The 17,719-nt window shown below is 41.2% G+C and overlaps 1 protein-coding gene across 3 annotated transcripts in view; it reads right to left on the reverse strand.

Moving 5' to 3' along the window:
- Positions 1-17,719, reverse strand: part of XRN2 (5'-3' exoribonuclease 2) — a 78,608-nt gene that overhangs the window by 16,488 nt on the left and 44,401 nt on the right. For all 3 annotated transcript variants that reach the window (XM_029061832.2, XM_029061831.2, XM_029061830.2), the window contains 7 exons: positions 14,710-14,793; positions 12,207-12,304; positions 12,046-12,125; positions 10,746-10,802; positions 4,130-4,198; positions 3,911-4,042; positions 164-291 (listed from right to left, as the gene is read on the reverse strand). In XM_029061832.2, the coding sequence (XP_028917665.1) occupies positions 164-291; positions 3,911-4,042; positions 4,130-4,198; positions 10,746-10,802; positions 12,046-12,125; positions 12,207-12,304; positions 14,710-14,793 (648 nt within the window). The remainder of the gene's footprint in view (positions 1-163; positions 292-3,910; positions 4,043-4,129; positions 4,199-10,745; positions 10,803-12,045; positions 12,126-12,206; positions 12,305-14,709; positions 14,794-17,719) is intronic.

Here is a 17,719-nt window from a genome sequence, read left to right on the forward strand (position 1 = left end):
ACAACTTGGAGAGAAAAAACCACTTTAACATTAAATTTTAACAGGCAGCATAAACACTTACTGCAGCCTCTACCAAAGAGTAATATTAAAAAGCCTTTTGTAATACACATTCCTTGGGAAAATGTCATCTTACTGAAAGAGAGCAAGCTCCACCATTGCTTACTTGACATGAGCTTTGGAATCTGTGGCTGGCCTCTCATCATTGGCCTGGAGAAATGTCCCTGATAACCCCCAGGAGGTGCCGCATTGCTGTACAGTCCGGTCCCAGATCCTCCTCTTGGCATTACGTGGCTGCCCCGTGCAAGGAAAAAAAGTCGACATTTAGAAAATACAGTTTTCCAGTATCTCAAACGGCTACTTCCCAGCTAAACTCCCAGACTGAGCCCCACTTTTCCTCTACTCCTCCTCCCCTCCCCATTGCCCCGACTCCCTCCCTCTGTTCTACCCCCTTCCCTGCCCCCAACACTTGTGTATATTTGTACATATTTATTATTCTATTTTATTCATGATCTATAATTCTATGCAGCTATTTTGATGCTGTTGATGTCTGCCCACTTGTTTTGTTGTCTATCTCCCCCTTCTAGACCGTGAGCCCATAGTTGGGTAGGTAATTGCCTCTATCTGTTGCCGAACTGTACTTTCCCAAGCACTAAGTACAGTGCTCTGCTCACAGTAAGTGCTCAATAAATACGATTGAATGGATGAAAACCCCAAAAAACTGAATTGTTCTCATCAACAGCTTCACATACATTCAGAGAAGCAGCATGTCTCAGTGGAAAGAGAGTCAGAGGTCGTGGGTTCTAATTCCAGCTCTGCCACTGTGAGCTGTGTGACTTTGAGCAACTCACTTAACTTCTCTGTGCCTCAGTTACCTCACCCCCTGTGAGCCCCATGTGGGACAACCTGATTACCTTGTATCCTCCCCAGAGCTTAGAACAGTGTTTGGCACAAAGTACACTTGACTTCGTAGTTGTGTTCTTTCTGGGTCCCTCTCCCCTTTGTCGAAGGCCTTTTCCTTTCCATTATTTACTGTCCTTTTCCTCTTCCACATAATACTCTTCACTCCATTTACCTGCCCCTGTACTCGATCAGTTTTATTTATCGAGGGCTTACTCTGTGCTGAGCACTGTGCTGAGCGCTTGGGAGTGCAATATAAGAGTTTGGTACATAGTAAGCACTTAAATGCCATCATTATTATTTGCTGCTTGCTGTTGTACTATACCAAGAGCTTAGTACAGTGCTCTGCACACAGTAAGTGCTCAATAAATGCAACTGAATGAACTGAATGACAGTCACTCCACCTTGTGCCCCATACTTCTTATTTACATATCCTTACCCCCTGCCATTTCCCCTATTGTAGTTTTTTTGAATGTCTGACTCCCCCTCTAGACTGTAAGATTTTTAGGGGCAGGGACCGTGTCTACCAACTCTATTGTACTGTACTCTCCCAAATGCTTAATACAGTACTCTGCACAAAGTAAGCACTTACTTGGTAGATATCTGTGCTACTGGGGGCTTCTGATACTACAGTGGCAAAAGAGTGGCAATATTCATGTTTATAACACCATCGCTGAAAGGTCCCTCAAAGTTGAACTAACGCTCCTTTAAATCAGCATATACTCTCTTTTCTACATTGCCTTCAGTGCCTTTTTTCGGTTGTTCTTTGGTTCACGTGACAGATATTATCGTCTATGGAGTAAAAGTGGGCCACTCCACCACAAAACATAAGCTTTCTTTTATCCGCAACACATTCAGGTTAATGGACAAAGCGGACAAAGGGTCTTGATTTAATAATGGAAATAATGAAAAACCCCAAATTTAGTACACAGACATTTTAAATTAAAACACCCAGTAAGCACGCTGAGCAACTTTTAAGAAACTAATCACATTTCCCCTTTTTTCTATTTGTAAATTAATAAAAACAAGCTATCAATTTGGCTCGCTGACCTGGCAACCATATTTATGGGAGACTTTCTAGCTGGGCTCGGAATTTCATAATGAGTACCTGGGGAGGGGAGTGGGGAGAAGGGGAGAAGAGGGAAGGGGAAAGAATAAAAGAGATGGAGGGGGATAGACATGAAAGGTGAGAACATGGTAGAGGGAGAGATGCATAGGCAGGGATAATAAGAAGGGAACAAGAAGGGGAAGGGAAAAGTCGAGGGGAAGAAAGGGACAGGAAACAAGGAAATACAATGGGTGAGAAGAGGGAAAGGGATGAGTGATAGAGAGGGAAAAACGTGTCAACCGACTCTTATACTGCACTTCCAAGCGCTCGGCACTGTGCCCTGCACACAGTAAGCCCTCGATAAATAAAACTGATCGAGTACAGGGGCTGGTAAATAGAGTGAAGAGTATTATGTGGACGAGGAAAAGGACAATACATAATGGAAAGGAAAAGGCCTTCAATAAAAGGGGAGAGGGACACAGAAAGATCATAACTACAAAGTCAAGAAAAGGGAAAGAGAGCATTAGAAACGGAGAAGTGCAAAAGATACACAAAAATAGGTGGAGAGGAAGACAGAGATGGACAAGTCGAGAGAGAAAAATGGCAGGGCAATGATACTAAGAGAAAGTCGCAGAAAGGGGAAATGAAGATAGATCAAAAGATGGATATGCAACAAAGAATGGGATTTTTTTTTTGCTAGTTTGACATATGAAACTGCAGTGGAAATATATATCTATCAAGCAAAGCACTATAAGCAGGTTGGGCACTTAAACTTTTACACTGCATGGACTCTCCAACAAAAGCATTTCTCACATTCTAGCAAGGTTATTTAAGGTACTAGATGAAGATGAGTTTGTTGAGGTCCTTGTGAGATCTTAGACTGCAACTCAATTGCAATTCAATGGTCCTTAAGGATATCATTACCAGGATTGAACACGCAAACACAAAATAAAGTGTTACTTTTAGAAACCTCCACCTTCCCACTACAGATTTTTCTCCATTTCTCCCCATCCAAACCTAACTGTATTCCAAGCTAGCCCAGAAACAGGGCAGTTGATTACATACAAACCTGAAAAAGAAAAGATGCTAGTTTGAAGCACTAAACAAAGATTCAAATTTGCACAATTTCTGAATGCTTAAACGGTCTTGTTAAACACTCTGACTTTGCCAAACACTCATCAGTGCTTAGACAGTGCTTGGCACATAGTTGGCGCTTAACAAATACCATAATCATCATCATTATTTTCCTTTCCAGAATTTTAAGGGTAAAGATTTGGTCCTTTTAAGTGTCATCTGCCTTTTAAACAAAAACAGTACCTAAAGTGGAATTTTCGAATCTTAACTGCCTTCAATCTCACGCTTTTTTTTCTTCATTTTCCAACACTCCTTCCAGTCCCAGTTTTTCCCCAAATTTCTATTCTCGGTCCCTCTTTTCTTTTGTCCTCTGGCCCTCTGCGCATCTCACTTGGTCGCTCTGTTACTGTGCCTGTGTTGTGTCAGTGTCAGAGTATGCTTGTGTCCTATACGTACAACCCAATCTACGCATCCAGGTAGTGAGGGTGCGGAAAACAGCTGGGAGGGAAATGCCTGCTGGGGCCAATGCCATTAGTACACTAATTACAAATAACTTCCTTGAGATGATGCTGCATCAGACCTACAGTGCACCCGGCCCAGGCACCTCGCTTCAACAGCGGCACAAAAGGGGACAATAATATGAATGAAACCCAATATGAAGATGTGGTAAAAGAAATTAAAAATACAAAGACAGAAAAAAGCTAAAGCTATTTAAAAATAGATGTACAAATTCAACTACTTCTTCCTTGTGTGTTTAGATAAAATTTCATGATTTAAATTTACATACAAATGGCTCCTTTTTTAGAATGTGTTACTTTAGATAACCATTTCCCCCTGAAGCAAATAAATTAACACTCTGAAAATCATGAGAACACTCTGTGAAATACTTACCCTAATGTCCTGAAAGCTGCCTGGTCTAAATGAACGGGTCTTCTGTCTCGATTAAAACCAAGCTGTGGCCTCCACTGCCTTCCATTGCTGGATTTTTCCCAGTCCCCTGGTTTGAGCACTGGTGCTGGTTTTCTGAGTGTTAAAACACAATTAATTTCATATAAGTAAATGACTGCTCTAAGATAAATTAACTTATTTCATAAAAAACAATTCATTTACCTTGCTCCTGGAAGGACTACAGCCTTGAAGATGTAATCTTCACCAAACTGAGGATCTTTAAAATTGATACTAAAAGAGAAGAGCAAACAATTGTATAAAAGGGATTAGTAGGTGGAGTGCGTATGGCTTGCTTTTCACCTATGGCCAGTTCTCGATTATTTCAAAAAACAAAAGGAAGCCCGGAGAGCATGGAAAATTGAAATCCACAGCCAATCCAAAAACTTCACTGTAATTGATTGTTTCAATGTCCTCCCTACCATCCCCCTTATTAACGCTCTTTAGTTTCCTAGTTTTCAAACAACCCCCGATGAAGGGGCCACTGGAAACTGTCAAGTTCTCTGGAGAAGCAGCAAAAAGGGGCTGGGAATCGACCAACTGGATCCTGGAGTAAAAGGGGGGAGTTTGCCTGCCCTCTTGGTGGGCCTATGTGTCTCCATAAACAAGGGCTTATGCACTAATGGGTCAAAAAAGGTTTTAAACCTCTGTAAACTCTTAGGGGGAAATTCATTATACAGTGGTTCATGTCCCTCTGAGTGGCACTCAATTCTAGATATTTAGTAATCACTTACTTGAGTCAAACAAGGGGAAAATTTTGAAGCCACAGAAATGCAGATTTGCTGATATCATTTAAACAGCCCCCCCCCCCCCCCCCCCCCCCCGCAAAGATTACTCTGGCTGACCAGTTTGGCATCACTCAAGACTTTTAATCCCCCTCTTCCTCTCTGTTTTCCCTCAAGCATTCCAAGTCTCAAGTGCCTCCTTCCAGCCAGAAATTACAGCAAGTGAAATTCCAAAAATTTTCAGGTTTGTTTTTTTTTTGCTGAAGTCTATTTGTTGATAGCTTAGAAGTTGAGGCAAAACTTTTCCTCCTCTCCCTATCCCTTCCCCAAGCTTTAGAAAGTTAAGCGGTGAGTAGGAAGTTCCAGACACAAAGGGGAAAGTCTCCTGCAAGTCCCTGCCCTCCGTTCTCCCAATGAACCCCACAGTGTAACAATATCACTTCTCACTCATTAAGGATGGAATTCGACTGCCTGAGAGGTTTGAAAAAGGTATCAAGGATTATATATAAAAATCACAGTAGCTAAAGTGCTTATTCACTGTTGGAGATGGCCCTTTCACGTTAGGATTCAGAAGTCAGTATTGGAAAGCTAAGTCACTTCAGATCTTTAGGTGGAGAGGATTTTAACTGTATTAAATGAGAAATCATAAAAATTTCATATTATCCATAAAAAGCACTTACACTGGATTACAAATTTGGAAATAATTACAGAAAGACATTTTACTGTTTAAAGTCCCACGAGGTTAACTAAAGGCACACGGCAAAAATGAAAACTAAAGTCAAATACCAAAAAAAGGCAACTGGGTAGAAATAAGGGTCAAATTCACCAAGGGGTAAGTTTTGAGCATCTTTTCAATTTTACTTCAGATATTTATCAGATAAGATATCTGAAGTGAAATGGAAAAGATGCTCAAAACTTACCCCTTGTTGAGGGGTAACTGAAGGTACTAAAGATTTTCCAGATTCACTGATTCAAGTTCTTCCAAGTACTGATGTTTCACAGAAAAAACGCAATTCATATGGCTAAGTAACCTTTTCCTCACTCGGGCTAAAATTTCCCAATCCTTCAACTCCCCCATGAATTAGTAGATGTTTCCGGACATCCTGTCAGCCATGGATTCTCCAAGAATATTAGAGAACGCCCCTCTCTCTATTCCCGGCCAGGAATCCCTCTTGCAAACACCCACAAATTCTGTTTCAATAAATGTCCCCAGGATTTAAAGCTATTTTTCTTAAACCAAATCTCTGAATAACATAAAGGCTACTTTCCAAATGGGCCATTACTAATATCAATTTGTAAAGCCAGTAATTCTGTTACACCCCAAATGAAAAACAGTGTTAAGAGAAACAGTGCGCCACAAAGCATAATATCTCACTGGCAACAATCTATAGGGCAACAATGCATCACCAACACCCAAAAAAGTGATTTAAAACACATTATTTTTAATACTATTAGCATACACAAATAGCAATATAAATACATAACAATTAGATGATTATAAATTTGAACAATTTATCATTAACAAGGGCATACATTAAACCTTCTCAGACTAAGCCCCCCCTTTCCTCTGGTTCTCCTCCCCTCCCCTACTCTACCCGCCTCCCCGCCCCACAGCACTTGTGTATACATGTACATATTTATTATTCTATTTTATTAATGTGTATATATCTATAATTCTATTTATATTGATGCCTATCTAGTTGTTTTGCTTTGCTATCTGTCCCTCTGTGCCCCCACTTCTCGACTGTGAGCCCGCTGTGGGGGAGGGAATTGTCTCTGTTTGTTGCCGACCTGTACTTTCCGAGCTCTGCACACAGTAAGTGCTCAATATATACTACTGAATGAATGAAAACACCAAAAAACTGAACTGTTCTCATCAAAAGCCTCACATACGTTGATTTGCTGCTCCCCTGAGTCCAGACGCTTCAGCACAACTAATTTAACTATGAGATTTAAGCTAAGGAATTTGCTACCTGCAGCACCTGCCTGCTCAAGAAGCCACCTGACTGCTGCACGCTTCCCAAGAGAGTGCCACTATCTCAAGGTACTGGGAGAATAGAAGAGCAAGAAGTAGATGAGTAAGCCAACAGTATCTGACCAAAGAAACACTTACAGCATCTCACATGATGAACAGAGTGGGCAGGAATTCTTCAAGTAGCTGGATAACATGGATGGTGGACACCGCAGTGGCTACCAAACTGGAAAAAGCATGCAGGCAAAGGACCTGGCTTTTAATGCCAGCTCCACCACATGCCTGCTGTGTGACCCTGGGCAAGTGATTTAACTTCTCTGTGCCTAGTTTTCTCATCTGTAAAATGGGAATTCAATAGCTGTTCCCCTCCTACTTGGTCTGTGTGCTCCATGTGGGAAAGGGACTGTAACCAGCCTGATTAAATTCTATCTACCCCAGTGCTTGACAACACATAATAAGCATTTAAATGCCACTATTATTATTACTGTTATTAATAATAACAACAATAATACTGCCCTCCAATTGGTTTTAAGGGCTATCAGCAGTACTAGTATTATGGTGCTGTTACTTTGGGTTTTGGATGTAAAAGTCTGGCATGCATTATGCAATGTGCTACATCTCTGCCCACCTACTTGCTCTGTGCACTCAATGCCCAGAGGGAACATGACCGGCAGGCACGAGAGTGTGTATGGCACTACGCAACCCCTAACGCTACACTCGATTCCTTTGGGCAGTTTATTGGTCTTGAAGTCTTGGGCTCATGTATTATGCATGGTGAGAAAACACAACATTATTCCTAGGGTGCATTATTTGAAAGGTGTCTTGAGGTCATGACTCATTGTAATTTGAGGGGTGACTGATTAACTTCAGTAAGTCAAGAGCTGAATATTTGTCCTACACAGAGGAGTTGAGTACACAACTTGCAGAGTGTACACACGCTGCTCACAGTGCACGGATGGCAAAACCAGAGCACCGCAGTGAAACGTGAGATGACCGTATGGAATGTAAGCGTTAAACTCAATATTGCTATCGTGGAAAAGGGCTAAAGGGTATAACAATGGGGAACAACCATAAATTTAATGTCCCAATAAAAGGAGAACAGTACCATTTCCACAAGGGGCGGTGCAGGTGTATTTAGCTTAAGTGGGGAGTCATTAACCACTTCCTCCAGTTATGGTGAAGTCATAAATTACATGCCACATGTATAACTAAGGAATTAAAAGTTACTTGTCTATTATTAAAACACAGGTTTCCAAAGCAAGACTGAAGGAAGTTAAACCTTATTCTCACTTAAATTCCAATTACCCACCTAGACTGAAAACTGCTTATGCACAGACTGATGCTCAACTTACATTTTAGTATTACTGTTACTATATAACTATATAGTATATAGTTAACTATAACTATAGTATATAGTTAATATCGTATAACTATATTACAACATTTATTGAGAAGTTTCTTTGTGTTAAACTCTATAGGAGGAGATACAAGATTATCAAATCAAACCCCAAATCTCCCATGGGGCTCACAATCTGATCCTCATTTTATAGACTTGCTCAAGGTCGCCCAGCAAGCCAGTGGCAGAGCCGGGCCAAGAACCCAGAGCTCCGGACTGTAACAGGCCACAAAGACCGAAATGTTGCTAAGTTACGTAAGTGCCATGACAAAATAAAGGTGGAATTCTCATCACACACAATTTTTTCTGCTGCAATCTAAGATTAATCTCTACATATACCACTTCAATGCATTATTCTTTGGAAGTCTGTACTAGTGTTCTTCACAATGAAGAGAAAGAACGCAAGGAAAAAATTACACTTTTATGCTACCTTTACATCTACAGAGTTGATAATCATTGAAACTCAAATCTTACCATTACTCGGCAAAGATTTTATGGTCATTGAACTTGACATTTTAAAATTTTGAAAGTTTAAGAAACTTGAATTTTTCTTCTATTCTGCTGTCAAGGCACCAGTTTAATGCCTTACAGAGCATTTGAGGCAGCTAAAAGTAAAACCGTAACAGAAGGTGTTTTGAACCATCAAGTCTTTATGTTTCTGATTATATCTACTTCAGTTTAAGTGTTTCTCATACACTTCCTTCACTGTTATACTCCAAGTTGATTTCAAGTTATCCACTTGCCAACCAATACCATCATGAACACTGCAGTGAAAGTTACCTATGACCTTCCATTATGGGCCGAGCTTCACTCGCTCACTCTCACACCCTCTTGAAAAAACTTTCAATGCTTTATCTAGGCCCAGAGGAAAATGTTTGTGAAAAGTTGAAGAAAAACAGCCCATTGAAGGAAAATAAACTCCAGTTCTCTGAAAGGCCCTTTCAGGACATATTTCTGAATTGTCACTAGCTGAATTAACATCTTCAGCTTATCACAAGCACCAGAGGGAAAAGGGCCCCCCAAAGCCATATAAGAAGATGACATATCTAAGCAGCGTGGCTCAGTGGAAAGAGCCTGGGCTTTGGAGTCAGAGGTCATGGGTTCAAATCCCGGCTCCGCCACTTGTCAGCTGTGTGACTTTGGGCAAGTCACTTAACTTCTCGGTGCCTCAGTTACCTCATCTGTAAAATGGGGATTAAGACTGTGAGCCCCACGTGGGACAACCTGATTCCCCTGTGTCTACCCCAGTGCTTAGAACAGTACTTGGCACATAGTAAGCGCTTAACAAATACCAACATTATTATTATTAGTAGTAGTAGTATTTTGTATTCGATTATATTTCATCATTTTCAACTTTCATTCAGAACTTCAGCCGCTTGACTATCTTGAACTTTGCATAATTCTCTTTTGCTCTGTGTGTCTGCCTTCACCCTCCTAGACTGTGAGTCCTTGGAGGGCCAGGCACTGTGTCTCAACTGATTTTTTTCTATTCCTTCATTGATTAGTACAGTGTTCTGCCTATAAGAAAATTTAAGACCTGAATAACTGGAAGAGACTTGAGGGGCGGGAGGGCAGGGGGGATATTTATTGGTGTATACTGACACTTACTATGTGTAGATCACTGTAATAAGTGCTTGGGAAAGTGGAATATAACAGGGTGACAGATGTGAATCCCTACCCACAAGGAGCTTACAGTCCACAGGGGGACACAGGTATCAAAATAGATTAAGCGTTAGTCTTGAAGGGGAAGGAAATTTTAAGAGGGGAACTATAGCTCTTAATCTGGCTTTCTTCCCTTTTAAAGATCTGTGGAGATAGACAGTATCTCAGACCACAGGTTTCAAATGAATGAGTAAACCTTTTAGCAGAGGGAGGACCCTTCAAGCCTTCTTCGAAGGGACGGTAACCAGCTCTTCTCTACCTCCACTGAAGAATGTGATTGGAACTGTACAATGAGGGCTTTGATTTTCCTGGCTGTGGGAGGCTTTAAAACACAGGAATTTCCTCCTTTTAAGACATGACAGGTTGGTTAGCTTCCTCGTTAAGCCTCGCATGGGTTCGGGCTCTGCCTCTCTACTTTCTGCATTCCATTTTAGGTTGGAGGGGAGAAGACAATTAACTGTACTGTTAAAAGATCCAAAAGGAATGAGGTGACTACACAGCAATAGTTATGTCTCTGCTGCATTTTTAGGATATGTGCTTTTGGGTAAGTTCTTGGTGGGCAGAAATTTCTCTACTGATTGTGTACTGTACTCTCCCAAGTGCTTAGTACAGTGCTCTGCACCCAGTAAGCGCTCAATAAATACGACTGAATGAATGAGTGACTGCCTCGGTGGTTCTAGTCTCAGCAGCCTAGAAACAATGTGTGTACTTCTCCAATTCACTATTTAATGAGATGGGGGCCCCTTTTGGGTCAGAACAGTGCTACTCAGACTGACAAAAATATTTTCATATACTCAAGTTACTTATGGTTTGTTTGGGATCTTGCCTAAAGGTGGAGTAAATCACAGTACAAGGTTTACAGAGTCCTTTCCAGTTTTAAAATCCCAAACAAGCTTGTGGATTTTTTTTGGGTATGAGCGGACAAAATACTTCATGCTTTATCTTCAAATTTCTCGGATTATATCTAAATTAGAGGAACACAACTAATTTCAACAACTGCAAAACCATAAAGTCCAGCTCCCTTACCTGATTGCAGTATTCTGAGTCAGATCCCGTAACACCGGAACAGGAGAACACACTGTTCTAAAGAAGAAAGAGATTGGGAGTCAGAACTTTCACTTATTGTCAATCAACAGTATTTACTGAGTGCTTACTTTGTGTAGAGCACTGTACTGTGTGTCAGAAAGAGCACAAAAAGTTGCAAAGGAAAATCTGTATACTTGTTATACTTCGTTTCACTTAGAAACAAACTAGAAACTTTTTTTTTCCAAACTCCTTGGAAAGATAATAAGTATTTTCCAAATAAAATCTGGAAAGCCAATGGCTTAAATAGTACTCCTAAACTCTATTAGAATTATTTTTAAAATGATTAATACAATCCCATTCTAGGATAAAAAGTTGGTAAGATGGGTATACTACACTAAAGTATTAAGGGGAAAAAAATCCCACCCTCTAGAAAATTGGATAGTTTTCTGCATACTTTCTGAAATATTCAGGTGAAGACAGAGTTGGAATTTAGGAGCTTTTAAGAAACACGTCAGGCAGCAATTTCGACAGTTCCTTTAAAGGCAGTATGAGGTAGATTTCCAATGAAAAAAAACAAACCTTTTTGGAGAGCTCAGAACCATTAATTAATCAAGCTTATTATGAAGTACAGTGTTGTGAGCAAATGGAAACATGTTAATGAAATCTCATACCATGAGTTTTGGGAAATAAACCTATAATAAACCCTTACTATCAACTTGTCTAGTGTCAAGGAAACAGAAACTGCCCCCTAAACTCAAAAAGGAGAGAGGGATTTTTTTTTTTAATTTCCAGATTCTTACTAGGTTAAAATGGATTTGGCTCTCAAAAAGGTTTTTTACTTTTTCATTTAAAGTAAGTTATCATATTTATTGAGTACTTATTGTGTGCAGAGCAATGTACTAAGTACTTGGGAAAGTATAACATAACAGACACATTCTCTGCCCAAGACTAGCTTAGGGTCTAGAGGGAGGCACAGACATTAATATAAATAAATAAAATTACAGATAGGTACACAAATGCTGCGCGGCTGGGTTGGGGGATGAATAAAGGGAACAAGTCAGGGTGATGCAGAAGGGAGTGGAAGAAAAGGAAAAGAGGACTTAATCGGGGAAGGTCTCTTGGAGAAGATGTGCCTTCAGTAAGGCTTTTGGGGAGAAGGAAGAGGGTAAAGGAGAGTAACTGTCTCTGAGATACGAAGAGGAAAGAGGGAGTTGGAAGGAGGGCAGGTAAGCCCCATCCTGATAAGAAAGGTGTATGTTTTAGAGGCAAGTAACTCAATCCTACTGAAAAGAATGCTTACTGATCTGGAAGAACTGCTTCTTCATCTAAGGTAAGTTGTCCCTGGATCCCATGGCAGAGTTCAGGCGGTATGTCCACAGGCTGTGGAGAAATATTCCAGTTTAGAAGAGAGGTGGAGTCGCACAATTGAAACTACTGTAAAACTGAAAGACTACGAAATACCTCTGCAGAACTCGTTTTGTACAATTCGGAAAGGAAGTCACACAGAGGGTGATGCTTTCCTACAAACAGGACATCGCCTCCAAGACTGTTTCTTCTGTCTGGAAAACAACCCAAAAAAGTAGCATTACGACCCAACCAACTGAATGGCCGCATATACAGCATCACCTCACCAGACTGAACTTTAGCGAAGCTCTAGCCGGTTGGGATGAAAAGCATGGGGGTAGGGGCGGTGTTCTGTCAGACTCAGGGCAGAAGAAGAAATGGCAGTAGAAGAAAAATGTGCAAAGGGATAGGAGCACATTCTCAAGTCCTGTTCATATGATCTTTTCTTGCTTGTAGTGTACAGAATGATCCTCTTAGGATTTGCAGCTGCTGCTGCCTACGTGGTCTAGACCTGCCCTCTCATTCGGTTGTTGAGTGGGCCTACGCCACATCTGCTGCCATCGCCCTGGCACAGGTAATAATAATGTTGGTATTTGTTAAGCGCTATGTGCAGAGCACTGTTCTAAGCACTGGGGTAGATACAGGGTAATCAAGTTGTCCCACGTGAGGCTCACAGTCATTATCCCCATTTTACAGATGAGGTAACTGAGGCCCAGAGAAGTGAAGTGACTTGCCCACAGTCACACAGCTCACAAGTGGCAGAGGCAGGATTCGAACCCTTGACCTCTGACTCCCGGGCTCTTTCCACTGAGCCACACTGCTTCTCTGTGTGTTCTGGAGCTCAGTGGGAACGTAAAACCCCAGGGTGGACTCAGAGCAGTCATGGGGTGAGGATGGAGAGAAGCAATGAGGTCTGGTCAGGGCCACAGCTGTTACGGTCTTACTGCTGCTAGGCACCCCTCCTAGAGTTGCTCTAGACTTGAAGCGGCCGTCAAGCGGCCGGGACCGCAATTTACTCCTCCAAGCTGATGCCTCTTGCTTGGCCATGGGGTGGAGAGGGAGCAGCACTTAATCCTTCGGGCTGTGGTCAGTTTCCTTCCCATCGATCCTCTTCATCTTGGCCCTTCCCACAAGTCTACGGGCCCCTGGTTCTCTTCCTTCTCCAGCTGCCTCTCCCTAGGAGTTGTGCTGGAGCTGTGACCATCGCCCTTGAGTGAGAGTCCTTAGGAGAAAGGTGTTTATGGAGGACTTGTCCCCACCGTTCACGTCCTTGAAAAGCCAGCTGTTGAAGAGAGGGCAGCTGCAGGGCAGCTGTCACAACCCAGCCTGACTCTAGGAAACACGCATCCCTTAACAGGAGAAACAGGGGCTCCCGGCAGCTACAGCAGCAGCAATAGGCATTGTTCAATAAAATAAGATCTGCTCTTAAGCGGGAAGGAATAGAAGGTGAAGTACCAGCGGCAGCAATGCATTCCACTCAGGCTTGGAGTAACAAAAGATCAGACTGTGTCGCTGGCAATATTAAAAGTAGGCAATGGAAAGTACACTTGGGATAGAGTGTCCCTAGCAATTCGGCGCAAACAGATCCCCTCAATGTTACATGCGTGACTTCTGCATTAGCAGCAAGATGCTACAACTAAGATCAAAGCAGTAGTCCTATTAACATTCTGCATAAGCTGCAAATGCCCTGCTCGGTCCAATCCGATTATCCCCGTCCAGCTCAAACTGGGCTAGAGAGGGAGGAAGGTAACTGTACCAGCCCAGTAGGACCGCAAAAACGCAGTCCTACTCTGGGTACAAATAATCCCAACAACCACAGGAAGAAAAGCATTTCCCTGAGCCCAGTGGTCACCCGGCCCATCCTTGGCAAACCTGCGGCTCCCAGGAGCGCTAAATGCAGACGCTTCTTAGCACCCAGTTCAATCCAGTGCCAGTCATCTTGGGACTCCACAAGGATCTGAGCTGCTGAATTTCATTACTTTCGGAATCTTACTGAATTGAAAAAGTGACTAAACTTGCATTTTAAAATATGCCAGACAAAATCTGTACTGCAACTCTGTGGAAAATCCCATAGTTTAAAAAAAAACACACCAAATCAAAAACACACAAATCAGAAGATGTTTCTTGGTAATGAAAGAAATGCGGCCTTTCTGTCTAAACCAGAAGTCAGTACAGTGCACTATTATAAGAGCACAAACATAATCATATGAATAAAAATGAACATATAGACTACATACACATAACATTCGAATCTCAATGGGCATTAAGAAATCTTTCTTGGTGGACAAAGGAAACATTTCTGAAGTCCCTGGAAGTCAGACAAAAGTGCCATTTCTGGAACACCAATAAAGACAAAAAACTGCTCTTCTACCAGGATGCTTTTGGACAGAGTGTCAGTGCTTAGAACAGTGCTTGGCACATAGTAAGCGCCTAACAAATACGATAATTATTTTATTCACATTACATAACAAAGCAGAGCTGTTATTAATTTCATAGGGAAATTAGTGGTTGGCATCCTTCATAACTTTTTCAACTAAGGTTTTCGACTCCATAAAGACAACACACCTCTATGGAAAGCCTCACTGACCAAACGGTTAATAACATGGGGAAATATTCTTACTTTCATCAGGAGTGAGGTCAGGATAAACCTCTTCCAGAGCAGCTCTCAGACGACGTTCATCAACGAACGGCAGCAGAGCAACACCTAATGAAAACAAGCTATCAATTAGAGTTGCTTAAAACTTTAAACTATCACCGATTCTAATCAAGCTTTCTGATAAATCTACCTGGCTAATCGAGTCTAAAGATTGAAGTAGGAGACTTTTCCCCCTACTCAGAGTTAGTTTCTTAGGAAAATGAGACGGTCACAATTAATAAGTGTGTGTTTGTACATGCAATATATATACTCTGTGCATAACTATATGTATTGTATATATAATGTACATCTCAGATTACGCTTTAGCCCTATTTTTCTTCTGCAGTGCTATAAAGAAGAAATTGCTTAAACTATAGTATTATTTTTCTAAAAGTTATGACAATCTCTCCCAATTGTCTCAAAATGATTTTCCTTTGAGAGAAATAGAAACTACAGTGTCTACATTTCAGAACGGTCTCTACTGTTAAACCAAAAAAAAATCTGATGAAGCACTTAATTCAATCAAACGATGTAATATTCTGTCTGAGAAATTGCCTTGTTCTTGTATGATTTCATTCAGTTCTGAATGCAAATTATGAAGTACGAATTTAAACACTGGGATTGTAGACAGATTTCAATAAACAGCATTCATCTGTATGGGCAAATGTGACTGTCGAATATGTGTCAGTCAATTTACTATGGCAATGGGAATAATACATATTCTGATCTGGATCATGTCGGTGCTAAATGTGCAGGTGTTCTTGCTGCTCCACATGGCTAATAAAGGCATTAAATGACATAAAAAAGTTGGTCTAGAAAAATTCACTTAACCATTTGCAAATTTTGGCTAAAACGATAATCGGTTCTAAAGCAATCCCTACTCAGAATGAGCTTTGTTTTTTTCTGGGTGCTCAGTTTTTAATATAATCTACTCCAGTTATATTGTGGGCTTTGCGGGCGGGCCACCCCGTGTTCTCTCTCTGCTCCACAACATAACCCTCATAATAATGAAATGAAAAGCACACCCAGACCTTGGAATCCACCTGGTGACATCCAGGTTGCAGCAGAGCAGTAATTCTGCAGTCCTGCATTCCTGCTTTAGGGGTACCTGGTGGGCAGTCTAGCACTGATTTTGGAGTGCCAGCAGAGCTATTCCAGATTATTGCTGAGCTGGCAACACCGCTACTCAGATTCAGGGCCAAGGAGGCAGCAGATAAGCTCGATGCTTTCTCACTGCCTGGATCCCCGCACTGACAGGGGAGCATGACATTTCCCAAAGTGGGTATAGAATTGCAACACCTCTTAACCCGGATCCTGTTTGACTCTAGATTGTAAGCTTGTTATGGGCAGGGAATGTGTCTCCCAAGTGCTTAGTACAGTGCTCTGCACCCAGTAAGTGCTGAATAAATACCACTGATTCATGGATTTGACCTTAAGTACCAATAGCAGTCTTCTGACTTAGAATTTAGTGACACTTATTGAAAAGTTACACTTTAAAACACTAGGAAATCATACCTAAGAAACTAACGATATTAAAGGCAAGCAGTAATGGCCAATCTGAATCTTAGCTAAAAACTTTTCCTAAAAAAAATGCCCCATAAATCTTGAAACAATTCTAATATGTACATCCCAATCACACATGCAATCGGCAATACTACCAGCACAACCAAATCCTACAATACAGGCCATATACTCAGGCCTTTCAGACACTGTGCTGGAATGTGTAAACACTTGGACATCATCTTAGAGTGTTCAGAATTGTGGGAATTACCCAAACAAGGATTTATCTAAGTGCAATATTACTCTAGAAGAGGTACACTGGGAATTCTTCCCAACCAAAGCAAAAATGTAGTGCAACCTAGAAATGCAAATATGAGGATCAGATTTTCAAAGTACTGATAAACGCCTGTTATTCTGGTACTTTACTAATTACATTTTTCTAGAACATTTGAATATACCTGTCTGTTTCCAGTGAATTTCTTATTTAGCTAGTAGAGATGTTTTAGCTGGGGTTTCATCATATTCTAATAACCAGCTCATCATGCCAATTCAAATCAAAGCCATCAAAACAAAGTTAACAAAACGAATCCTAACAATTCTATTATTTAGTTCTTATTGTTTGTACCGCTCCAACTATGATGGGCTTCCACTGCAATACTTCCAATTTCATCTAATCAATTTTGATTGTCTCAGTGACTCACTTGTGAATGCAACCTTCTGACTAGTGCTGTCATTTTAAAACAGGCCCTTTTTTCTTCTGTACTCCAATTATTCCTGTCTGAATTACAGAAGACTAGCTAATGAGATTTTATAATCATATTATATGGAAGGGATGGCTGAAAGTTAATCAATGATATTTATTGAGCACTTACTATGTGCAAAGCACTTATGTAGTGCTTAGGAGAGTATAGTACAACAGAGTTGGTAGTTACATTCCTTGTCCACAGCCTAGAGGGAGCTGTAAACAATTTATAATACATAATTTACAGATGTGTACATAAGTGCTGTGGGCCTGAGGGTCGGATGAATAGCAACTGTGTGGGTGATGAAGAAGAGAGAGGTAGTAGGAGAAATGAGGACTCAGACAGGGAAGGATTCTTGAGGGAGACGTGATTTTAGTAAGGCTTTGAGGGTGGAGAGAGTGGAGATATGTCAGATATAAAGGAGGAGAGTTTATATTGGTAAGGTGTCCATGGTGACATAGAGATAACTGAAGTTCACTGAGCAGGTTGACGAGACAACCCAAGTGTTTGGGCTGACTTGTAGTAGGAGGTCAGCGAGGTGAGATAGATAGCAAGGAGTTTATGTTTGATGCGGGGGTAGATGGACAAGCACTGGAGGATCCTGAGTGGGGAAGATGTGGACTGAATGTATTTTTAAAAATACAATCTGGGCAGCGAAGGACTGGAGTGGGGAGAGACAGAAAGGTCAGTGAGGACGTCAATGTGGGTTATAAGTGCTTGGATCAGCACAGGAGCAGTTTGCATGGAGAGGA

This window comes from Ornithorhynchus anatinus, chromosome 1, assembly GCF_004115215.2.
Source record: "Ornithorhynchus anatinus isolate Pmale09 chromosome 1, mOrnAna1.pri.v4, whole genome shotgun sequence".
NCBI lineage: Eukaryota > Metazoa > Chordata > Mammalia > Monotremata > Ornithorhynchidae > Ornithorhynchus > Ornithorhynchus anatinus.